The sequence below is a fragment of the Protopterus annectens genome, chromosome 1.part1, assembly GCF_019279795.1.
Source record: "Protopterus annectens isolate FY-2018-M chromosome 1.part1, PAN1.0, whole genome shotgun sequence".
In the NCBI taxonomy this organism is placed as follows: Eukaryota; Metazoa; Chordata; order Ceratodontiformes; family Protopteridae; genus Protopterus; species Protopterus annectens.
In genome coordinates this window covers 714,169,960-714,197,166 of record NC_056726.1, presented here as the reverse complement: position 1 = coordinate 714,197,166, position 27,207 = coordinate 714,169,960, and the positions used below count along the sequence as shown (strand labels likewise).

At 36.8% G+C, this 27,207-nt stretch overlaps 1 protein-coding gene across 3 annotated transcripts in view; it reads right to left on the bottom strand.

The window, feature by feature from the left end:
- FGF10 (fibroblast growth factor 10) overlaps positions 1-27,207 on the bottom strand; it is a 699,027-nt gene that overhangs the window by 346,318 nt on the left and 325,502 nt on the right. Inside the window, exons 1-2 of one of the 3 annotated variants that reach the window (XM_044077732.1) lie at positions 23,137-23,196; positions 20,904-22,314 (exon numbers count right to left, since the gene is read on the bottom strand). In XM_044077732.1, the coding sequence (XP_043933667.1) occupies positions 20,904-21,198 (295 nt within the window). In that variant the 5' untranslated portion in view covers positions 21,199-22,314; positions 23,137-23,196. Of the gene's footprint in view, positions 1-20,903; positions 22,315-23,136; positions 23,197-27,207 lie in introns of those variants that run through there. The other 2 variants (XM_044077714.1, XM_044077723.1) reach the window with 2 other exon arrangements.

Genomic DNA, 27,207 nt, shown 5'->3' with positions numbered 1-27,207 from the left:
CTCCACCGAGACAAATCCACGCTCCTCATTTTAAATTTAAATGTCAGAAGTATACTAAACAAAGTCCTAGACCTTCATGCACTACTCTCCTTTTATCAACCTGAGATAGTCATACTAACAGATACTTGGCTTAAACCAGGCAACCACAGCAATGAAATCACTCCACCAGGTTACAATATAATTTGTAGTGATAGAATAGTTAAAAAGGGGGGGGGTTGTTGCTATAGTGTATAAATCTCACCTCATCCTTGAGAAAGTAGACATAATAACCCCAGACCTCGATAAAGTTGAACTCAATCTAACAAAACTAAAACTTAATGATAGTAAACACATCAACATTACAGGATGCTACATCCCTCCAGGCAGCAATATCCTCATTACAGAAAAACTCATAGAAGGAATATCTAACTCCCTCCCCCAGGAAAGATTAATATTAGGACACCTTAATACAGACTGACAAAACGGTTCCAGTCATAACCCACTCTCCCATATTAACCTACATGGCCTCACCCAACTCATCACTTCCCCCTCAAGAACAGACAAGAGAACCAAACACCAATCCACTCTAGATTGGATACTCGTATCCCACCCATCACTGATATCCCTAGCAGGATGTCTACCAGACACCCTGAGTGACCACCAAGCCACATTCCTACTCAGATCAAAATCACCACAACTGACCTAAATATCTACATGCCTAATTAGAAACACTTTAACTGCTCCAACTTTATAAATGACCTAAAAATGTGCAGCTGGACCCCCCCTACAAAACCTACCTCTTGATGAAGCTGTACTATATTTCAATACTACCTTCTTAAACACCCTTAACCATCATGCTCCCTCCAAAACAACAAAAATTAAAACTAAATATGCCCCCTGGTTAACCCTAGACACAAAATCACTCCTCAAAAAAAGAAACAAGGCCTGGACCAACTACCTCAACAGTAAATCCTAATTGAACAAACAGATATACGTTAAACTACGTAACAAAGCCAAAAAACTCACCAAAACAGACAAAACATCTTACTACCAAAAATTACAGGATAAGCACAGTTACAACCTGCAAAAATTTTGGGCAGCAATTAACTCTATTCTACAACCAGGTAAAACAGCTACTCCATCCCCAAAAATAGATAACACCCAAGAAAACATCCCCACTCAATTTAATAAATACTTTACAGAAACCATCCAGATCCTTGCAAACAATCAACCCTATGACAACATCCCCACCCTTGCAAATCCATCCCCCCACCTCAACTAACAATTGCCCCAAGTTCAGCTTCCACCCAGAACCAACCAAATCCATAGAAAAACTATTCCGCAATCTCAAACTAACGTCTCTAGCCACAGATAAATTACCCGCTGAATACCTCCACCTGGCTGCAGAAGCCATATCATATCCTGTCTCCATCCTAATTAACAGATCCATCTCCGAGTGTATAATACCCAGACTATGGAAAATATCACATATCATCCCTCTACATAAAGGGGGAACCTCCCTGGAACTCAATAACTGCCGCCCTATAGCCATATTACCCCATTTATCTAAAATTTTAGAGAGGGTAATACACAAGCAACTAATGAAATATCTCCTAGAAAATAATCTAATAGCAACACAACAACATGGCTTTAGACCCTTCCATAGCACCACCACCGCACAAACAGAATTCACCAACATTGTCAATGCTCACAGAAACAATGGACTCCTTGTATTTGCCACCTTCCTTGACTTGTCCAAAGCATTTGATATACTTAACCACAATAAACTCCTTCTTTCACTAGCAACTCTAAACCTTAACACCCCTGCCATCTCCTGGTTTAAAAACTACCTAGAGGGAAGGAAACAAACTGTTATGTGACAAAACCAACTCTCCCCCTCCCTACCAGTATCCCTAGGAGTAACCCAAGGCTTCATCTTGGGGCCACTTCACCAATCAGCTCCCAAACAGTATTCCTAAAGCCTCAATAGTGCAATATGCATATGATACCACCATAATATGCGCAGCCAAATCAATTCACATCCTTCACTGCCTAACACAAGAATGCTTTTCCCTAGTAGAAACTTGGATTACAAACCAAAGGCTCATTCTCATCCCAAGTAAAACAAAGCTAGTACTCTTTAGCTCCCACAGAGCCACACCTGCCACTGATTCGTTCTTCATCTCCTCCTTTAACAAGACCACAATCACCCCCACAAATCATACCAAACTCTTAGGGGTTGAAATAGATAATCACCTTAGATTTGACCTATATATTTCTATAACTATAAAAAAGTACATAAAAACTTGGCCTACTGTATAGCAATAAAAAAATCCTCACTGACCACTCCAAAACTACAATAGTGAGGACTCACCTACTATCCACCCAACTTTATGCCTCCTCGTGCTTACAAATCTCCACAAATCTGACCTACGCAAACTTGATAGTTGTTATAATAAGATAGCCAAATTCGCTACAACCTTTCCCATCAGAACACATCACTGTGAATGCCTAAAAAAATTTCAATTGGCTGGAACTACCACTACTACTTCAACTCAATTAACTATCACTAGCCCACAAAATAATAGATAACTCTGAAAACACCCCAGCCCTACAAAATCTTTTGCAACCCTATACAACCGCCAGGCCCTTGAGGTCTAGCAGACAAAACCTCCTCAAAGTAACCAAATATAAAAATGAAGCTGGTAAGTCTGTCTACAGCCACTGTATAGCAAAAATCTGAAACTCCCTTCCTGCCCACATAACTGACAACAAATACCCATCATGGTTCAAGAAACTTGTTAAAACTCACTTTTTGAATAATCAACTGTGCTCCTGTATCCCCCTGGCTAATGTGTCATTAGACTACTTCACCCAACTTAAGTAACTCTGCTAAGCCAACCAATCATAGTACTGTACCCACTTAGGACTGTTAATCTACTGCTCATCCCATCTTTCCAGGAGTTAGGGAAAACTACCCCAGCAATGGTGTGCTTTTCATAAGCAACTAAAACCAGGAGAAGACATATAGTAAATCAATTTGTTATCCTTCTCAGCTAAAACCAGGCAAAGACATATAGTAAATCAATTTGTTATCCTTCTCAACTAAAACCAGGTGAAGACATATAGTAAATCAATTTGTTATCCTTCTCAACTATAGTGAGCATCATCTGCTCTCTCGGATCCTTATTCTACGTCTCTCTGCTTTTACTCTGATAGTAAATCTATCACAGGAATCCTAAACTTAGGAATATCTTCTAAAATGTAATATTATATTGTAGAGAATGAATGTATCCTATCTGTTAGTTAATATGTATGTCAAAGTCTCTTCTATGGAAATTGTATGTCAAAAGTCTGTCCTTAAAACTATGTTTTGTAAAAAATTATTCTCTTGGAGCTTTTCTCCCCGGGCCTCCACTGAAAATGGACTTGTAATCCAGTTGGAATCTCTCGGTCAACAAATGTAAAATAAATAAATAAATGAGTGGAGAAGGGTTAAAGGGCACAATATTTAGAATTTAATTTTGAGGCTTTACTCCTTTGTGATCAAGGCTGTCGCATGGCTTTATACTAGTCAGCAGGTTTATGAGATGATGTTCTCCTTAAGTGGTAAGCAGTGAGAGAGGGGTACCCGGCACTTGTTTCAAGGCCCATGAATCCTCAGTTGTTATCATGGATAGGACAGGAAGCCAATTAATATTAAGGATATAACTAGTTTTAGGAGGAAATCTAGCTGTCCTTTGAGGGGGGGGGGGTCGTAATTTTTATTCTTAAATGGTAACTGATTTTCCACACACAGAAATGGGGATAAGGACAGCCATGTTATTTGTGAAGTGCATATGTGTTATGTCAACATTCTGGAATACCGTAGCAACTTGACACCCAGAACCTACTATGCCAGCTTGACGAGGGATCATCATAAAAAAGCTGACACTGGATGTCTTTACATTTTATTAAGGGATTACCAAATATTAAGGGATTACAGTCTAGGGGAAGTTTCACAAAGTTTTTCTTTTTCTTTTTTTTTTTTTTTTTTTTTTTTTTGTTTGGAGGAGGGGGGATCATGGCACTGCCAGAGTATGTTGAGTGGTTAACTGCAGCCTGGAAGCTAATTTTGCTCATTTGTTTTTCAGGATCATCAGCTCTACAAGTACGTATGGACAGGTAGTAACAACAAAAACCAGAAGAACAGTAACCAAAGAAGAATTAATCCACGACCATGGAAGAAGGAAGCAATTCTCGATTACAAACTAAAATAGTTTTAATGACAAAGTTCTCTGATTAAAAGTGGCACAAATCACAAAATCACACAAGCGCTTTCGCTCAGGCAGTCCTGAGCTTTATCAAGTATTACAAAAATTCCATGTTCCAGTGTTCCATATATATCCTGGTAATTATGGTCTTAATTGGAAAAACTTGTTATTAAAGTGCTTCAGTGAATTAAAGGTATAAACTAAGAATTAATTTCATTGAACATCAACTATCAAAAATAAAACATGTATATATATATATAAGTATATGAATCCAGTTTTAAACACAAAACTTCACTAATAAGAATTTAAAAATAGGGAGTTAAAAATTCAAATTAAACTTTAAAATTCAATGGCACTTATATTGAGTGTACTGGGTAACTCACAAATAATTATATATTATTGGAGGAAACTATGATATTAAGTTGAATTAATTAATAATAGACATTGATCGGTGACATAGATATAAATTTAGTGGTAGAGATGGTGAGGAATTAAAAATACAAAACAATAATTACCCATGTGGTTTGGTTTAGTATATGGATATATTGTTATGTAAAGAAATTTCAGCAACAAAACTATAACCTAGCTCTTCTTAGCTTCAAAACTGGTTTGATGCTGATTGTCCCATTGAGGCCAGGCGGTTTCCCTGCATCCAATCTCAACTGCCATTGTAGTTCACGATAACATAGGGTAGATTCCCAATCACCACCCCTTGCATCTGGTTCAACTTGTTCAAGAACTAGAAACTGAATTTTAAACTCTGGGCAAGAGAGGGAATGTTTGAAAAAAGCATTCGTCTCTTTCTTTTTAGCCATGTCGTAAAGGTGTTCATAGATTCGTTTTCTTAATTCCCTCTCAGTTTTACCCACATAGAAGCTTTGACAGGTAGTGCATACACCCAAGTAAACCACCCCTCTAGTGCCACACGTGTAAAAGCCTGTTGGATGTACTTTATAATTTCTTGATGGAATGTAGGGAGATGTTTCTTTCAATATGGCGTGGCATTGTGCACAAGTGCCACATTTAAATGTGCCCAACCTGGGTTGTTTGACTCTCTTCTTAGTTTGTTGCTTTTTTTCAAATATTTCTTTCAAGTTGGCCCCTCTTTTTCGGACAAAACTGGGTTTGGATGGTATGTAGTCCTTTAGTTCTTCAAAAAGGGCCAAAACTGGCCAATGATGCAAGATGTTTTTTTCCATTTCTTGAGAATTAGATGAATAAGTATATGCAAAACTGTTTGTATGGGAAACTTCTGTATTTGAAGGGATATTGGGCGGGGGTTCCAGTCCTCTTCCTAGTATCGGTGTGTATAGAGAGTGTCTTGAGGAATTTACTTCTGCAGCTAAGGTTGTAAATAATTCCAGGGGGTAACCTCTTTCCAAGAACAAGGTCTGTAAGAACTCCACTTCCGATTCAAAATCATTCTGTGTGCTACATATTCTACTTGCTCTAATGAGCTGTCCCTTCATAATTCCTCTTTTTTGATATAAGGGATGTGCACTCTCGAAGTGTAGAAAGGAATTGGAAAAAGTAGATTTGCGGTGTAGTCTGGAGTGAAAAGTTTTTTGAGTGTAGTCCTTATACAAGGTGACATCTAAATAATGAAGTTCATGTAAATCGGCAGTATATGTAAATTGCAGGAAGTTCGTGGTTGAATTAATGTAACTGAAAAATCGAGACAAATCTTCCTCTGAGCCAGTCCATAGGATACAGATGTCATCCAAATAGCGTCTGTAGAAAAGGATGTACTGTTCCCAAGGTGGTATAAGGACAAAAGTATGCTCCCACATATGTAATACTACATTCGCGTAGAAGGACGCACAGGGTGCTCCCATGGCTACACCCTTATGCTGCCGAAACAATTCTCCATTGAAGAAAATGAAATTGTTGGACAGGACGATTTCCATCAATTCAGTAAGTAGGTTGGACATTTTGTTAGTGAGGGTGGTTTTTTGACCAAGAAATTCAGCGAACCATTCCAACCCTTCTTTGTGCGGGATACTGGAGAAAAGATCCTTGATGTCCACAGTGACCATCAGGATGTCTGGTGAAAAACATGAGGTGGGAATGTCACGCAAAAAATGCCAGGAATCTTTGCAAACATGGGTAAGTGAAGATGTGTATTCTTTAGTCATGAAATCAATGAATTTTCCCAAGGGTTCAGTCACCCCTCCTGCCCCTGATACAATCGGTCTGAATTTGAGAGGGTGAATCCCTTTATGAGTTTTCGGTATCCCAAAGATGACCGGTATTCTAGGCTTCTCCACATGAAGGTAGTTGAATGCCTTTTCATTAATGGCCTGCTGCAATAGGAGGTCATTAAGATAGTAATTAATCTCTGCGAGGGCGATGTTAACCTCATTTCGCGAAACCATCTCGTATTGTTCATCGTCTTGTAACATAGTATGGATGTACGCTTCATAATCCCCAGAGAACATGAGGACAATTCCTCCACCCTTATCAGGTTTCATGATCCTGATTTTCTCTTCTTGAAGATGTTTTATGAGGTTAATTTCTTGGTCCGAAAGATTAGGATGGGACAAGGTTTCTTTATTTTTAGATAATTTCCTGAAATCATTCTCCACCAATTTCTCAAAGAAGAGGATTATCGGATGAAGTGGAGGATTAAAGAGGCTAGTGCGGGTTAGGCCCATCTCATGCATTTTCAGGCCTTTGAAAATTAAGTTTAAGTTCAGACCTCTAGTAAACAGTTTCAGCTCTACCAAGGCTTGTGTTAGGTTCATAGGTTTAGATGGTACAAACTGCAACCCTCGTGTGAATACGTCAAAGGCGCATTCATCTAGGACCACGTCTGTATAATTGTAAATGACAAAATTGTTTTTCTTTAAGATGGTGCAATTCCCCTCTGTGTTATCAAGGTTATGAGTGTCTAAATCAAAGATGGAAATACATTCTGTGGGATGTTCCTCTATAGGTCTAGAGACCCCAGAGGAGTGGGGGGCAATCAATGACCAGTGTTCCAAGTCCTCGGTGCTTGCTTGTGTCCCCAAACCCCGGTCTGGCCGGGGTTCCGTTGAAAATCCTGGTTGCTGTTGCCCTTCCTGTCTTTCTCTGCTAATCTTTCACTTCTTCTAGGAGGTTCCTCTAGCTCATCATGTATGTCATCAGCCCTATCTAAATTAGTAGTGGGTATCTTGGAAAAGCCCCCTCTGTGACAAAGATTAACACAGGAAGCTCAATGTCTATTTCTTGACTTAGAGGTGGTGCAAAAAACAGACCAAAATGTGGCTAGCAGACAAAGTGGCTTAATTTTGGAAGATCCACACCTAGCAAAGATAACCCTGGCCAAGAAAGTGAGGTAGAAGACGAGGAAGAACACTCCCACTACCACAGAAATTTCACCTCCTCCAGCAGATGCCACGCAGGATATGTAAGGTAAGGATAATTGGAGTGTTGCAATTAGTAGCAGAGAAAGGGCATATTCAGCAGATAAATGCCTGGAAGAGTTTATGATATACAATGAGCACAGTTCCCACATTTCTGTGTACCTTTCTATATATTCTCTCCTACTCCTCCCCTTCTTGTTGTTTTAAGGTAACATAATTGCTGCTTCAGGTTCTTTTTATTTCTAAATACAAAGTGTGGGTATTTGCCTACTATATTTGTGGTCTCTTCATCAACCAATAGCATATGCCAATTCTGATATATGATGTCTTGAAATTTATTTGTATCCATGGTATAAGGTAAAATCATGGGTATAGGAGGTAGGCCTTTGTTCTTATTATTCACCATTTCCCTTACTACTCTGTCAGAGTAGCATGGTCTTGCTCTACCATCCCTTTCTTTATTCACTTGTTGATATGTTCTATTGATTTCACATTCATTATAACCTCTTTTCAAAAACCCTGTTCTCAACTTACTGAGTTCACCCTCATACACGTGTTCCTGACAACATAGACAAGATACCCTTATTGCATGTCCTTTTATAATATTGGGAAAAATACTTGGGTTATACATACTATCCCAATGTAGAAAAGCTGGACGATAGCATTGTTTCCTATGCAATTTAGTTAACCAGTTGGTATCTTCCCTATATATGGTAACATCTAAAAAGTCTATACTTGTGTAAGAGTAATTCATAATGAATTTTAGGAAATCACTGGTAGTGTTAAGATAAATGTGAAATGACCTCAGTTGTTCCTCAGTCTAGTTCCAAAGGACAAAAAGTTCATCCGCAAACGTCTATAAAAGGCTGTCTGTGGATTTGTTAACATATACTCATGCTCCCATGCTACCATTACCAAGTTTGCATACGTGCTGGCACAACTATTGCCCATTGCAACTACCAAAAGTTGTTTATAACACGTCTCTTTAAACATAAAATATTGTTCTCAAGCACCACTTCTAGCAACATACAGAAAAAAATCTATCTTATCCAAAGGTAATTGACCCTGTCTTATCATCACCAATTTCACCATATCTATTCCTTCTTCATTAGGTTTACTAGTGAATAATGAAACCACATCTAGTGTGGCTAACACATTACCCTTTGACTTATCCAAATATTTCACTGTTTCATTCAAGTATAGTAAAAACCGTTCAGTATCTTTCAACACTTATGTGAAATCACTTAAGACTTTCTTTAATTCACTATCTAGATATATCGAAATAGGTTCTGTTAGCCAACCTGCCCCTGCCACAATTGGTCTAAACTTGGGATTTGTCGGGTCCTTATGGATTTTAGGGAGACCATGCATCTGTGGGATTAATGGATATTCAACAGTAAAACACTGAACGAGTTCTTTACTTAATAGCCCCATACACATACTCTCCTGTAAAGTATTTGCAATATGGTTCTTTATGTCAAACACAATTTCAGTTGATACTATCTCATACACATTTGCATCTGACCTGACTGTTAATGATTTCATTGACAAAAAACAAATTAGTGTACATTATGCTTCCTTGGATCAGGATGCTCTAGCAATTATGGAATTCTCAGATCCCTGGGTGGGCAAGCTGGACATTCATTTACGTATTTTTTTATTTACATTTGTTTACCAGGAAAGTCTGACTGGGACTTAGCCCAATTTCAGTGGAGGCCCAGGGAGAAATATTCCAGATGCATATCAACAGTCAGCCTTTCACTTGTTACTCATTAGACAAGACAACTGACCCCCTGCTGGACTTTCAAGTTGGTGTCCAACTCTTTTTTGAGACAGTAATCTCTATGGGTTGCTTGGCGGCCTGTGCCACCTGACAAATTTTTGAGAAATGGACCATGTAAAGAAGGGGTTTTCGAAGGGATGAGTGATTTCATTGATCTCTGTACTGAGGTGGATGCCCCCTGGCTATGGACAAATTGGAAGGGTCAAGTCAAGCATTAACTTTTGATGTTACAGCATGTGCCTTTAAGCTTTCTGATGAGAAATTAGAACAAATGTGGGATGTAATCAGGAAATGTTTTTTAAGCTCACAAAGCATGAATTTCTGAAGTTATACAACTTCATGGATTACTGAATTTTGTCTGCAGGACCACCAGTCCAGATAGGACATTTTTTACAAACCATTTCTAACCTCTTCAAAGGTTGCAAGCCTAAACACCTTTGGGTTCATAACACTGGATGAGTTAAGGAAGACCTTAATTTATGGCATACATTCCTTTGCCAATTTAACAGGATCACATTCTGGTAGTCTCATGGATTTCATCTGCTGAGTTGCATCTTTTTACAGATGCAATGGTTGGCTTTGGCATGGGGGAAATTTCCAAGTTAGCTGGTTTTTGCCAAGTGGCCACAGTCATGGTCTGATGAGAGGACAGATTGCCTACTTAGAGGTTTTTCCCATGTATTCCCTATTATGGAAGGACAAACTAAAGAACCATAAAATATCCTTTTGTTCTGACAACCTTGTGGTGGTACATGCCTTGAAAAAACAATCTTCCAGTGCAAAATGGGTCCACTCAATCATTAGGCTGTTAGGCTTGTTGAGTTTGCAAATTAATTTAACCAGTAGATCATGACAATGGAATAGCTGACAGTCTATCCCAATTTTAGTTTACCTGGTTTCATCAACTCGCCCAGATGCAGACCCAGTAAGAACCAGTATACCTTTGAAAGTGTGGTTCATTGGAGATGATCAGCAGGCTTACGCTTTATTAACTCTTGGGCTTGGAATTCTAGGAAGCATGTCCCTCATCATTGCAATCTTTAAATCATTTTTTAGATGACTGCCTTGATCCCTCAGATGATGGGATTTATACTTGATTTTGCAGTTCTTGGTGCACAGGTGTTGCAAAGGTGACTCACCTGGTGTGCTGAGGGTTCATTTGGCTGCCTTTGTATGGTTAGCTCAATTTTTGTGGATTTCATATTTTTATAGACACTGGATCACCATCAGAACTTTGAAAAGGTGAGTAGGATGAAAGGGGAAATGAGAGGTGAAAAAACTGCCATCAGCTGGGTATTATTCTCAAAGGCCTTTATTGTTCATCAGATGATTTTTATTCCTTTATGTTGTGGACAGCCCTGTTTAGGTGCTTATATGCTGGGTTTTTTTGGGTGAGTGAACTACTACATTCTCAGTGCAGGCAGGACATCATGAATGACCAGTACATTGCCTTAATTTGAATAGGCGAAAGCAAGACTGATCAGACAGGCAAGGGATGTCAAGTCAGGCTAGATAAGGATAAATTATTATTTACTTGCCCAGTTCACTGGTTCTCCTTATTGAAAAGAGTAAACTCCTAAGAACAGGTTGTCTGCTCCAGTCTTTTGCTTACAGTCTTGCCAGTCTATCATGTTAGCAAAAATCAACTTAACCTTAATGAAGGCCCTTACCTGCCAGGAGTTTTCAGCCTGAGGTTTACACTTCGCATTCCCTTTGTATAGGCCAAACTGCAGGTTTACCAATGGCTGGTCATTCTAATAAAGTTCTCAAAAGACCTGGGAGGTGGCTATCTGATGCCTTTTTATCCTACATTAGACATTAATTTTGCAGTTTTATGCTGCACAGATAAGGTAGTATGGAACTTGGAGCATTCTTTCATAAGATGAGCAGCACAGCAAGTGGCTTCCCAGTCTCAATGAATAAAAGGGTCTCTGGAGTGCAGTCACTGGGTTTTTCATCATTTTGGTTTTCCAGGGCTGTCACGGTTCCAGTTTTGGAAGGTTTTGAGGCAGTTGCCAGCCATCAGAGGCTTGCCTAAAGCATCGATTCTTCACAGCAGGGCTAATATTTTAACTGCAGTCCCTAAAATGATCCTGATGGCTAAAATTTTAACTGATTTACATAGACACCATTATTTGTATCCAAAGTTGTTTTTGTTTTGATGACTGATTGCCCCAAGATTTTACATGTGTAGTGCAAAGAAGAGTGGTGCAGGATAGAGGTTCATGAAGCTTAATAATCATAGAGTATTCCAGTCCACCAAGAAGATCAGCTTCCAAGTGATTGAATATACTGACTTGATGCCACCTGATAAAGATTTTCATGAGCCAGATGAGGTGCATTTGAAAAGTTTAGGTTTTGATTTTCTCATTTTGCAACTGGCATTGTCAATTGAGACATTCTTTCCATGGGTGTGTTGACTGTTGATCGCCATAATCTTAATTAGACGTTACTTACAATTTTTCAGAGAGGCCACTTTGGGAGGAATGGCAGGGCAAGCATGCATGTGGGCAGACAGCTTTCACCTCTTTCGCCTTGGATTCCCCCTGATTATACTCAGCAAATTGTCTATGGTTGTAAGGTTAAGTTCTGGTTAAATCCTTGATAGGGCAAATTGTACTTCTGCTGGATGGTGATCCCAAAGTGGTCAATATTTAGGCCCAAGGTAGCCTGTGGTATGCACCCGGACAATAGAGTGTAGCTGGAATGGGCTTGGTTATGCCAAATGGCAATTAACATCAATAATATGGCAGTGTTTATAATGTCAGTGGTTTTTGATATTAGTCATATTGTTTAATACATTACTAAATGGTCCCAAAAGCATTTGTGGTGTATTTATTGACTTAGCCTTAACAACAAGCACAACCTACCCATAGGTTACATTGTCCTTGGCCAAGTCGAGAGGGTGGAGCTTCAGTGAATTATTTTAAATTGCAACATTGGCTTTGCCTTACAGTTCTGGCAGCAGCTCATTGGAACCCAATCCATCCACTCTATAGCTTGAATTATTGGGGATGCCTTGTCCCGGCTTTTTCCTCTTGGATTTACCCTGCTTATACTCAGCAAACTGGTTATGGTTGTATTGTTAAGTTCTGGTTAAAGCCTTGATAAGGAAAATTGTACTTCATCTGAGTGGTAAACTCAAAGTAGTCAATATGTAGGTCTGATATAACCTGGGTTACATGCTCGGACCATAAAGTATAGCCAGAATGGGTTTGGTTATGCGAGCTGGCAATTAACGTCAGTTATACGGCAATGTTTATAATTATTGGTATTTATTCACATCAGTCATGTTTGTTTAATACATTAATAAATAATCAGAAGGCATTCATGATATAATTACTGACTCGACTTTAGACGACTACCCTACTTAAGAATCAATAAAGCTGTAAAAGGAAAATGGATTCAAGGTAGTACAGAATGTCACAAACTAGTAACAGCAAATGGCACTGTATGCACTCATGTAATCAGGCCTGTTATATAGTAAATCAGGAATGAATGCTTTGTCAATGTTTTAAGTGCTTTCTACAGGAATAATGTAGCTGTGAAAGATCACTGTTACAAGAAAGAGTGTTCAAGGGCAATTTTAGTCCAAGCACTTTAGATGAGTTATGTCAGTTTATATTCTTTCTATTTGAGTTTAAAGGGGAATGCAGGGTGCCAGATTAGGGATCTGCAGTGGCAGACAGCTAGATTTACAACAGAATTACATGAGATTGCAAATTCCTGTTTGTTTCCCAAATTCTTCGCCGGAGGTAATCTACAACAGTGTGCCATGTAATTATGTAATTTGATGAAATTTCAAACACTTTTTATGCAAAATCTTATTTCCTAGATCAGGTCACTGACTCACCTAGTGAATATACGCAGATAGTCTTGTCTGGAGAGAAAGTACTGTTGTTTTCCTTGTTGTGGGTAACAGTACTACATTGTTTACATCCACAAAATCCTTCTTAGCTTAGGAGCATGTAGGACAATATATGCCTTATGTATCATCCTCAGAAATGATGGAATGACCACATTTTATGGTACAGATCTGGATGTGACCTGACTGTTATATGGCTGCATTATTGGTTATACTAATTAACAGAAGCAATTTTTTGTGAAAATGAACACCATAAATAAATTCGGTACTTTCAGCAAGAATAAATACCTGGAAACATTTATTAAAACTGAATTTTAAGTATGACGATGTCAGATATCAACAAGTTATGAATATCGCTGTATTGCATTGCATATGATATAAGATAATGCCTTAATGCTTACATGCATATGAAACCAGCAATCAGGCATCAAAAGAAAAAAAAATACAATTATGTAGCAAGTGCCAACAGTTAGAAATTTAATTCAGATTTTTTCATTTGGTAATGGATAATGCCAAGATACAAGCAATCATTGTATATAAATAAACCATCTGCATTATGGAAAAGATCATCATTCTTTTATACTTGATAAAGAAAATCAATTATTTTTTCAATATCCATGACTTTCCTTTGTATTATTAATTAATTGCTAAAATATATGTATACTTTTATTCAAGTATTTCACAAAATTTGCATAAAAATATTAAGTAGCAGATGACCCGCCACCAGATTCTGAAAATGCCTCAGCAAACCGTTAAGGTCCAGGTTTAATGGAATTTCACTCATCACTCTAATATTGGCAATTATATTACAAACACCTTCTCAATATAAAATCCAAGCATTTCAGCCTTGCAAATTGCTCTAAATGCGAAAGGTTGTTTTTATTACGTATGACAACAGCTACAATCACAAACAAAGAAATTGTAACCCTGCTCATTTTCAAATGAAAATATCATGAAAGATGATAATTAGGTAATTTCCCAAAACAAACACTATCCTTGAATCGGTGATTACTTCTGAACAATTTTATTTTTTAAAAACTGAGTAATCATTAAAAACACTCTGATTTCAACAGATGAATTAGGTATATTTAGATCCAGTGTATGTCTCACTATATGTAGATGTATAGCAAATAATCTCCACTGGAATGTTTAGAAATAAGAGCTACTGAGATAGCTAAGATACTCACTAAGATTCAGAAAGGCTTTGCATAATGTTGAAGTCTTCGATTAGAAAGTATCGGCCCTACCTGTCAATTACTAGACAAAATGAAAGTCTATGACAACATTATCTTTACTGTAATGATATAGAGTGTTACAAAGGTGAAAAATATGCTTTTTGCTTCTATATATCAACATGTCAAACTACCACAAGGTAGAAGTTGAAAACTTTCAGTTGTGTGGCTGCCTTTGCTTAGAAGCTTAATTAAACGAAGCATTTATGTTATTAAACTATTTTGCAGTTTGGAATAATTCACTGTGTTTTTCTTCTAATCATTTCAAATGAAAGTCAATGCAATTTCATTCTGACTTTTAAAAGCAGTTCAAAAGAAGTATTTTTCTACTATGTCTGCCTCAATAAGCATTTTTGACAGCCAGCACTATTACTTATAGCATGTGATAGTGTCTCCACATTGACCTAGCCTGCCTAAATTATGTTGTTGAAGTGTATTTAATAGTTCTCTTCTGATCTTGCCCCAAAGGCACTATTCATCTTGGTGGCCCTTGTTTAACATAATCTGTATCATCTTGTGGGCAGTTCTAATCAGAAACAGATTTAATACCACAGAACTAGCATGAAAGTGGGCACTTGAGAAATATTTTATCTTTTTATTTATTTCCTGTAGGAAACTGCCCTGTGCTACTTGTCTTTGAGTCCAAATGTAAAATAAGTGCCTGGCTTCCCTTACTGTCCAAACTGATGGGGCTTTTGCTATTAAACCATACTATTCCCATGAGTTTGTTTTTTTCCATCTGTTGTGATTGTTCATAGTTTAAAATGTCTGAGTAACAGCGGTGCTTCATGGTTCAATTGTTTTATATTCTTCTTAAGCACTGCAACATAATTTGATGCCACCTAAAGAGTAACTGGCCACAGCAGTCAAATTCTTTCTACCATGTCTTACCCATGTCATTCTAGATAACTCAAGTACTGCTTGAAGGTTTTCTTTGTATTGCTGACTTCAAGTTCAAAGGAAACATATATTGTTAACAATTATGCTTTGAAACATGCAAACTGGAATTGGATTTTAAGAAAAATTTGTTTCTTATTTACAGAAAAACAGGTCTCCAAAACATGATGTTTTTCAGACAGAAGAGATACAAGATCAGAGGTTAAAGATTGTAATAAGCTGCAATTTAGAGGCGGACTACCCTATGGGCATGGCAGGGGTTTGTTCCCATGTAATTACATAGCATTAAGACAATATCTTAATGATACCATACACTCATACTGAATCAGTTCAGCTAGCAATTATGATAACATTCGGATTACCCAGCCACATGTTAAATCACAAATATGCAACCAATACATGCTATTTCCCATGTCTTGAGACATTGATGAAGTATTAAATGTATTTCTTAGTACAGAAATATAAACTAATGTAACTTTAACATTTTCAGTAGGTTGTAAACAGTCATTTGGAACCGTTTCTTTCTCTCCATTTAATCAACCATTTTATTGCATGTATGAGCAGCAAAGTCTCATCCTTAAAACTAAAGATAATTTTCATTCTCTAATTCTGAAATTGAACTCTTCTGAATGTCTATATCGTGTTGATCTGTGAGACAGGCAAAATGCACTACTATGTGGCAATTGATAATCCATACCTAAACGCCATGATTATATTGTTTAAATACTTGCATTTTCTCTACTTTTCTGTTTATTTTGCACCTTCTATTTGTATTTTCACATGTCATAAATCATGAAGTATATCAATAATTATCAAAACTGTACCTTAAATATTTACACAGTGCATCACAGTTAGAAATCATTCCTTTGGATGTTGATTTAATGAGATGGAAAAAATATTATAAATATAAATGAACCCCCCAAGTACTGTATATGTGAGTTCACTTCACCTAGCTATTATGAGGTGCATGATGTATTTCTTTACTTAGCAGTTGGCAAGCAGCAAGAATTGCATAATATTCAACATCACTCATCATGGGTACAATATCATACATTACAATTATTTCTTATCCATGTGGTGCTGTTAAGTTATTTTATAATAAGGATTGACACTTGAAACAGTGTGGAATATCCAACATTGCAACAGAGCAGTGATCCATAACTTTATTGGAAAATTAGTTCTGGTACTTTTAATATGAAGCAACATAATAGAAAATGGACAGAGAGCATGGTAAGAAAAATACTTGCAAATTTTGCTAGGTTATAAAAATTATAAGATATGGTTATGACTTCACAACTTTGTTTAATAACTTTCAGTTGCATACAATTTCAGTGAGACTCTTGGATATACAGAGATAACACCAGCAACCTTCTTACTTGCAATGTTTGTATATCTAGTTATCATTTTTAACTAATTAAAAGGGTTGGTATACGAAAGACTTATAGCTACAACCTGGGATGCGGCAAATACAACACACAGTAATAAATATTTCTTTGTGTACCTATAATGTAATATAATGTAGGATAACATAAGATAACATAACATTGTCAATCAAGTGCATGTCTTTTGGGGAGAGAAAAATGGCTACTGGGGAGAACATGTAAACTCTACACAGTTGTTACTAGAACTGAGGACTGAACCCAGAGCATTGTAGCTGTGAGGCAGTGATGTTACTAGTGAGTCACTATGCTAGAAATTATGTATCAGCAAAATATGTAAATATTTTATTTCAACACTGACTGAGATGTTGAATTATATGGACAAACCAAGGCAATAACTTCTTCAACCTGCCTGATATCCTCTATGACAAAAAGGCAGGAGTAAAGTTTAAAGCCCAGCTAGATAACCTTCAGCAAGATAATAGTAAATGGTAAGTAGTGATATTTTTTCATAGAAATGAGACAGCCTTCTCAATGGACCTATCATTAACTAGTAAAAGTTAACTGATGTATGGAGCAGTATGCATTATGCGCCATAATTTACTAAATTACCAAGCTATTTGCAATATACACACCTGGTGCTCTTACTAAACATAAGTTCTTCAATTCAGTGAATTCAGTTCTTTAACTTTATGTAGCAGAACTCATAAAAATATGTGCCTATGATAAGTTGTTATTTATAGTGGACAGAATATGTAATGATAGTCATGTGTTACCCAATGGCCCCAAATAGAAACAGAATAGAGAATTACAGGTAAACCATGCAAATTGACAATATGTACCACAAATGTCAGTTTCAATTAATGAAACCGCATAACTGTCCATTGTGTTGTTTTCCAATTATATAAATTTTCTTACTTTGTTGATCCATTTAAGTGTTATTTATCAAAGTTCTCTTGCATGCTGCTGTGAAGTCTTACGGCTTTTATCTTGTCATATTATTTTGCATCAGTAAACCCTAAAACAGTAACTGTGTAATGTAATATTACTGTTTTATAATAATAAACTGGACACAAAACAGAAGAGAAGCTGAAGAACAGTATCTCTGTCGAGTCTGTTTTACAAATGGAAATCAAAAATAAAGAGAGAGTTTGTTAATATAAAACAGTGTGGGCAGCCAATTCCTATTTTTATATGGTTCTGTTTCTCATTATAGAATATTAAGAAATACCATAAGAAGCATGTCAATGTGGACATATAGGATAGGACATAATTTCAGTTTTATCAATGTTTATTAACACATTGTGTTGTATACTTTTAAAATGATATATTTAAGCCAAAAATGGCACTTAATTTTAAAGTGTAGCTGACACAACTGCGTTTGATTCAGATTAAATCATTGCAGTGGGATTTTCAGTACTTCATTTTATAATGTGGTGGTGAGGGCAAAACTCCTTCTGCATGCTACGGTTTTGCAAAAAAAAGTTGGCGAGTAATGCAAGTGTAATAGCATTCCTTCCCTTCCTTGTGCATTAGTGCATTCATTTTGTTAGACGTGAGATGCCATATATGTTGTCAGTAAGCTTCATGTGAAAATGACAGTTATGAAATATTGCACGGAGTAAGCCTGCAGTCTCAAGGGAAATGTGGCTTTCTGATGAGAAACAAACCAAGTGTGCCAAGAAAATATGAAACAGAACTGTATATAAAGAACACAGTCTGGATCAGCTTCTTAAAGAGACACAGTTTCCATGGAGACTCAAGAACAGCACCTTTTATTAAATAGAAAACATGCAGGGAACCAGTTCAAAGCAAAGGATAGTGCAGCATGTAGATCATTACTAGTTAATGGTGTGTACTGATATTCCCAGCAAACAACTGTACAATAAATAGAATATTGGCTGGTTTTGCTGCAGCATGTTTTGTTTAATATGTTGTCAGCAACACATCAATATAAAGAAAAGCTGCATGAAGGATGGTTAACATTAAGCAGAATAATCACTTCACAAAAACATGGACCAACTCTTCATACCACACGAAAGAAAGGCAAGAAAATCCACTATCAAGACATGTAGTTCTTTATTACAACCGTTCTTTTTTTTTTTTCCACTGTCAGGACATGTAGTTCTTTATTACAACCGTTCTGGTACCTCGGCTTTTCGCCTTCTGCTGGAACATTTACAGCTTCCCAATATGTCCATTTATATACCATTTTTAAACCAACAATAAATCAATTAAACTATCCTAATTGCATTAATTACATAATTAAATGAATACTTCCAGAACGGTTGTAATAAAGAACTACATGTCCTGATAGTGGAAAAACAAAACAAAAAAAAAAAAAAAACAGTTGCAATAAAGAACTACATGTCCTGATAGTGGATTTCCTTGCCTTTCTTTCGTGTGGTATTAAGCAGAATAATGTCATATACATCTATTACACTTTTAACCACACACAGAAGAAACAAACTGCAACTGCAACTTGTATTATACAAGTGTATTAAATGAATTATATAATTAACTGCTTATACATATAACAGTAGAAAAAAGAATGAGTGAATCAGTAAGTAAATCACTAAGTGAAATCAGTAAAATAAAAACTGTAATCAAATTCAACAGCATGGATAATACAGTTTGCACAGAACAAAAACTAGATAACAAAGTGACTAAGCAGTAAGAGCAGTACAACTCACTGGCACAATTGTTGATTTGCATGACAGATGGATCATCACAGCTTTTTATATGTGTGTTTCTTAAACACATCACTTAAAAGCTGGAGCTCCTGTTACTGTAAATCTTTATATAATTATTAAAAAAAAAGTTAGCTGCTTTTGTATTGCATGCATAACAAACATTTATTTATTTGACATGAACTGTGTGCTTATAATTAAACATTGCAGTGGTCATGTGTGAGAATGTGAGCTGGAGTCATCATATTTCATCTACCCATATGCTTAGTGCATAAAGTTTAATAATGTGATATTATATAACATAGCTAGGTCATACAGTATTCCAAAAATAATATGCTTAATTTTCATTAACATCTAGGCCTCATTAGATAAAGAGACAGCACCTGTTCAAATGAAATGCCTTTAAATACAGCAACATCCCAAACAAATTTCTTTCAAATAAAATGTGTCTAACCAGCCTAATCTTATCTTGTGAGAAATCACAATATTTTACTTATAATTAATTAATTTATTTTCCTTCAGTATGAAAGGATTTATAGTTCATAACATGAAATCTAAAATTAAGTCTGAAATCTATCACAGTTTGTTGACGTATATGTTACTTTTATTGTTAGTTTCTGTATGGTTTTGCCAAATATATTTACTAAACAAATGTGCGCACAGCAGCTTTCTGACAGTTGAATGTATCTAACAGCGTGCCTTTAAAACAGTTTCTATCATATCAAGAGATGACAACAACTATTGTTTCTTTCTTTCTTTATTATTTTGTTATCATTGTTTGTAGCTAAAAACTTCATTAGAAATGAATGACTTGGATGAGATCTGTGTGACTGAAATCCTCAGAAGTTTTCTACAGTATGAGACTGTATTGTATAAGCATTTTGAGGGGTTTTAGCACAGTGTAACACCCAGCCATAACACACTATTCCATCTGCCACTGACAGTAAAGAGGTGAGTATCAAGTTACCACTACTAATGCATGCAAGAGGCAAAGACGGGCAGTGATGTCTTCTAAACATAACTTCACGGACAGAAAAACAGAAAATAACTTTTCCTAGCTATAAAAATAAATGTTTTAACATTTACAAGAAACTGCTTTAATGACAGGCTGTAATTATTTTCATATTTGGTATCCATTCTAAAACCTTTCGAAATATGTATGCCTCAGAGAGAGAGAGAGTGCTTATTTAAAACTCTTGCAAGCACATTTGGCTGCAACACAGGACGTTTACAAAAGCACTCAAGGATACAAACAGTGAAGAACTAAGTTAAGAAAAAGTATGTTTTGGTGTAGAAAAGTTCATATTTGTTTCACTTTAAAAGGCTTTTCTATGGACTACAAGACAGCAGGCTTTAGCAACATATACAAAGTGGTGTTATAAGTGTAAAAATATTCTACTAAATCATTTTGCAGTACTCTCGGACATAAATATTTAGCTTTAACATCTGGACAAGATTTAAAGAAGCTTGTTACTTACTGTATGGGCAGTTTTCCTTTTTTGTGCCTCTGACTTTGCCTTTCTTATTAATCTTGAGAAAGTACTTTGTGTAAGAGAAAAGCTTCCTCGTCCGCACATCTCCCTGAAGATGTCGGTAACTACTACGCACATGCCTCCCAGCAGTGAAAGATGAAGAGTTGGTGACCTCCGATGATAACATGTCCCTTGGTGTGTCATTGCAGGTAGCCGATAAACAGTAGACAAGTGAGAGCAGTAAAAAACAGAACAGGTGTGAAAAGGTTAAGGCACCATTTGTCAGTATCCATTTCCACATTGTACTGAAGCTCTCTGCAGTAAAAAAAGTTTCATAAAAACAAACATACTGGAATAATAAGAACAGTTAAGAGCTGACAGGAGACTTTTTGTCTGAGTGCTTTTCTGTAGACTCTGCTACCATTTGATTCCACTTCATCAATATCCATTACTTGGGTGACAAACCACCAGTAAAGTGTTACCTCTTCACTTCACAAGTCTTCTTAAAGCTTCATGTAGTAACTTTGGATTTTTTTCTTTCCCTTTTAATTGATGATCTGATGGCATTTAGTGTGTTTTCTTGTAATTGTCTCTTTCTCCAAAGTACATTATGTGAAATAGTTCTGAGTTAAGCAATGGTTACATCTAAATAAAGGTACATGTGCATGAAATAGGTTTCTGTTATCATAGTCTTCCTTTACAGCACACACGCCAGCTGTGAACTCTTCAGTTAATGTCAGGATATGTAGGCAGGTTGTCTTTTGAACAGGCAGAAATAGTGTTCTGTTGGGCTGCAAGCAGGTTTGCGTTTACAGAATAATGTCACTGATTACAAAACAGAGGTGGGATGTGCCTAGAGTGGTGGGCAACTCATTGCAGGGGTCAAGCAGCGGTGGACATCTGAAACCAGTAAAAAAATAATTCCTTCTGCAGCAGCTCTCATCACTGGCTAAAATATGTTTTCTGCCAAATTCATCTCTAACAACATGTTGCAGTTTTTCTCCTTTTGTTATAACCACTGACCACCAACACTCACTGAACATACATAATCTTGCTGTCTTCTGTACTGATATAGTTTCCTTTATGGTGCCCCTTTTGGAGAAGTTTTGCAGCGTAGGCTTTTCTGGCAGGGAAGTACTCGAGAGCCACCTGGAGCTTGTTGCTTGCTGACTTTTTCCTCTGCATGTGAAGGGGAAACCCTGCAGACAAGTCCTGCAAAGCAGATTATATGCTGGTCAGGAACAGTAACAAACATAATTAGATTCCTTTTCTTAATCTTTGCCAGCTTTCAAGGAGGTCCTAATTTAATGATTCATTTTACTTTTTGCTTCCGCTGCTGAAATAATTACTTCACACATCATCCTGTTCTTTCTTTAAGGCAAGTCAGATTTATCGTCACTCATAAAGTCTTGCAGTCCTGGATAGAAATATAGCAGAGATGTCAGTAACTTTTTCTAAAGGCTAGCATGACTCATTTACTGAACTAGGCTTTGAAAGCAATGCAATGTTCTGCATTAGTATAGAAAAGGTTTCATCACAACATTGATGCCTCTCTATCTGGTTTCTAGTCTATGTTTGTTTATTTTCAGCTTCCTTTGTTTACTGCCACAGACAAACAAATGGTGCATCTGAAAAATACACTTATTGTTTAAAACAATTAGCTTTGCTATGGAAAATTTAGGTGATTGTACTTTGACTGATAACATCTCAAAGTGGCATGTGTAGTTTCATTATATGTATGTCCTTGCCTTTCACTGTTAAAAATGTTGGGACTCACTTTGGGCAAACCATTTTGCCTTCATATAGTAAGACATTTTATGTTATGCAGGCAGCGTTTTGCTGCCAAAGTTTGTCTCCCTAAGATGGGACACAAAAGTTGTAGGTGACATACCAGGTAGTTAACATGTAGTATTAATGTACACAAAGGTTTACGTACAAATGCTTCTGCTAACTCATGACCACAGGTATACTAATATTCTGAGTAATCAAAAATATAATAAATGGCTATTCTGGGTGTGAGAATGTGATATCATCTATTTATTGTGTGTGTAGTTTCTACTTTAATTAATTTCTACCATGACACTTCATGTGCAAATACGTTTGCCCTGAAACCCTGAATGTGTGCCATACACAAAAGCCTCACATGGTGCACATTGCATCTCAGTTCATTCAGCTGAAAATGCATTATAAACATTTTTATACTAAAACAACATCTTTTATGCAGTGGACACAGACTCACCTCTTATCTCTCAGTCTAGTGGTAGTAATCTGAAGGACTGTGTCACACACCTGCTAACAAAGGAACACAGGAACATAAGAACATTACTAAGTAAGTGATTACGAGGACTGTAAGATGCCTAGCCATATACACCTTAAAACAGATATTTGCAACCTATAGTTCTCACTGTTAAATGGGAGCATAATTCTAACATTTTAACATTCTAGCAGGCAAAGTTAGTGAGGAATGTTGCAATAATGAATTGGAACTGTATGCAAAGGCATGCAGAAGCTGGGCACAACTCTTTATTTGTGCACTGTGCAGGAGGAAACTGTTTTAATTCGAATAGTGGTTTTATAATTAACAGAATTGTGGCCAGGGTCTCTGCAAAACACTTGAAAGTTAATATAGTTCAGAGTAGAATGCGTGACCATCAAAGAAGGGCATCCATACCTTCAAAAACAATGGGTGACTTACATATCTGAATTAGTGAGTTTCTACAAATAAATATAGCAGATCAGATCAAAGAACTCATTACACAGGAGGAGAAGAAGTCAGATGCATCGTTTTCTAGCTTCTTCAAACAAACTAACTGTCTATTTGATCTCCATCTGTAAATAATCTTATCAGTTACTAGAAATATAGACACTGCAGGCAGACAAAGACCATTCAACCCACCAAATATGTCCGTTTCCTTATCTGCAGAAGATACAGCGCTTTTATAACCTACAACATATTTTGACCAGTACAGCCAGGAGCTACTTGCCTTTCCATACTATGCAGTTTCCTCACTGACCTTATTGCTTCTGCAAGAATGTTATTGTAGTGATCCTCCTCCCTTTCTGTGGCAAGTGTTTCATTGTGCTTCCTTTAAAGTATCTGGCTTATATGCCTCGATTGTATCCTTATATTTACCAAACATCTCTCTCTCTCTCTCTCTCTCTCTCTCTTACTCTTTTTTTTCCTTTCTTTTTTAAATTTTATTTTAAACATGGTACATGCCAGAACCATTTATTTAAATGAAGGCTGTAACTTATCTTATTATGTGTGTATCTTTAGATATTTATGATCATTCATAAAGAGTTATTCTAATCTGTCTCATTACAAAGCCCCTTCTTCAAGTGGTATACCTTTATTGCTTCCATCCTCTGTCGATTTTACTGATCACATTTGTACAGAGATAATTTATATCTCATTCAGTATCTTCTTCTTCTTCTTTCGACTTTTCCCGGTTAGGGGTCACCACAACGGTTTATCTATCCGCTCATGATTGGCAGTGGAGCTTTTACTGTGTCGAGTTGCCAGCCTGGCACCCAACCTTCCACAGAAGGCACACACATGCATGCACTCATGCCTAGGGCCAATTTAGAGTGCCCGATCCACCTACAGCATGTCTTTGGGATGTGGGAGGAAACGAGAGCACCCGGAGGAAACCCATGCGATCACAGGGAGGACATGCAGACTCCACACAGAAGGCACCCCAACATCAAACTGGAGAGCCTCTTGCTGTGAGGCGGTAACGCTAACTGCTACACCACTGTGGCCGCTCTTCCTTCTCATTCAGTATACACATAGAAATTGATTGAGTGGTATCACTGTCTATAAAGAGGGCTGAGCACTTCTTACTTTCTTCTGTCATTGTCTCTTGTTGCGAGTGTCAGTCTCATGCTGCCGTCCCTTGTGCTTACTGATTTCAAAGTTTCCATGCTTACATTTAGGTCATCATATTAAGTCCCTGTCTACTCATGTTGCTGCAACTTCTTCCCTTCTGACTATGATCCATTTTCTTTGCTTTCATTAAAAAATACTATACTTTGTCAATGTTTTTCTGGAATTTAACTGGCCATAGTTTAGACAATTTCTACATTATTGCAGTCACTTTTAAAATGTATTTTGCACTCTAGTTTGCCAGTGAAATTACACAACAGTATAATCAGCAAAAGGGTAAACATTTTCTTTCTGACATAATTAAAAAATGAGTAAGGCCAAAAGCAGCAACTGTGAACTTCCCACCAGTGTTTCATTTGAGGAGTTGTCATGTACTGCTAACCCTGTGGATTTTTGTCTATCCAAAGTGTTATCTCTGCTACCACATTAGAGCGGAATCCAAGAATGTGCATCCTGATTTGCTCTTGTGTCATATAGTGTGGCATGTACTCTTGAAATTTTCAAATCCACACTCTCTTTCGGTTTGGCATCCTGGGTTATGCAGTGTGACATACCTCTACTTGATTTGATGGGCATGTCCTTCTGATTAACTAAGAACCCATATCTACATATGACTTGTGTTGCACTACCCTACAAATACCACAGTATTACATCCTTCAACAGAAATTCACAGATTTTTCTGACAGCCATGAACAAAAATATAAAGGTTATTTGTTTACAGCCTCTTGCTCCAACAGTTGTGACAAGGAATCAAATGTATTGTCCCCAAACTGTTTTTTAAAAGGTTTAGTTACTTGCATTATAAATCTTTCCCTTTTATCTATAAAATTCCAAGCTGCTTCCCATCACACCCCACTGCCTAGTATCCCTTCAGTGTCACAACATTTCTTTGTATTATTTTCTTCTCTAAAAGTGCTTGATCTACAGCATATTCCAAGATGATAAAATAAACAATATACAAATGCAGAGGTGAAATGTAGACTTACGTAATACTAGCAGAAAACAGGCATAATCTGCAAATGCATTGTTAGAAACAACCATATACAAGCACACGTTTTCTGGTTACTAAAGGCAGTTGTTCTGTACTGCCTCAGAAACAAGCACCACACACAAAAGTTAACATTATTTTTGACAGTATTAAGCAATTTCCAAGTACATGAGTTTTAGATAAAGGGAAAACATTCACAGTTCCAGTTGGATACCTTATTTACTGGCTTTGACAGAGCAGACTATAATTAAAGCATACCACTATTTAGAAAAACAAAACAAATACAACAGAAAAAAAAAATATCACTAATTATGTCTGTCACCAAATAACTTCATTTTGAACTACAAATTCATCCTTTTGTTGTCAAGGCAAGAAGCTAAGGTACCTCAGAGTTCAAGATAAAGTTCTTTTTCATGGTAAGTATCCTTTTTTTACTCTGATGTTTCATGAATCTAAAATTACCTTTTAAGGTCATGATCAGACTGAAACATTCAAGGCAGGAGAAAACCTCTTAACTGGAGCTGTTCTCAGCAGGAGACTGAAGACATATTAAACGTTGTACCCTCTGTAGTCTGAAAGTTCAGAGTTGCCTAAAAGGGAGAGCTATTGCTCTGCAGCACTGCTCCCAGACCAGCTCCAGTAATGTGTGATGAAAGCATGTTACTTTTACCTATGACTACAGAAGATGCAGTCCAGATCTTATGATGTAACACTAGCAGATAATTGTACATATCATATACAGTATGCATCCTCTTTAGAAATTGGATTTTCTTTTCAGTTTTACTTATTTTTATATTTTATTTTTTCTTTGTTGACTGGGTTAGTCCCAACTATTTCCCTCTTTTCAGGGGGGCGCTGTAAAATTTCTCTGTCTCTTTTCAATAGGTGCTGTAGGATCTTTTACATACACGTGAGCTACGACTAACTCAAACAGATGGGACCATTCTTTCATCCTAAAGCCTAGGACAATATCAGATAGGTGACTGATTGCTATATTCCATAGAACATTTTTTTTTTAATATCGGAAGAGGTATTCTGATTTGTCTTCTGATAAAGAACTTAACTATGATTGGCTCATTAATATTGCAGAGAGTTGAACTGCTTACAGATTGTGTGTTATTTATACTGCCTGTCCTGCATAATAATTGCTATCAAGAGGAGGTTAAATGTAATATATGGGATGAGAAATTGACTTGATACTGCCAAGAACACCATGCTGCAGTTTTCTATTGTTTCTCACCATTTCCAAAATCCCCTGCTTGGGAAAGTTGATTTTAATTACAGGGCTAGCCTGGCACTCCTGTTACAAGAAAAATAAAACCGTTCAATATATACTGAAAAATATACCAGTATGACTAAGTCATTATGTTTCTTAGACTCACAGAGGTTCACTGCAAATATCTTTTAGGTTTGGGTAGGAAGTAGTACAACAGTTA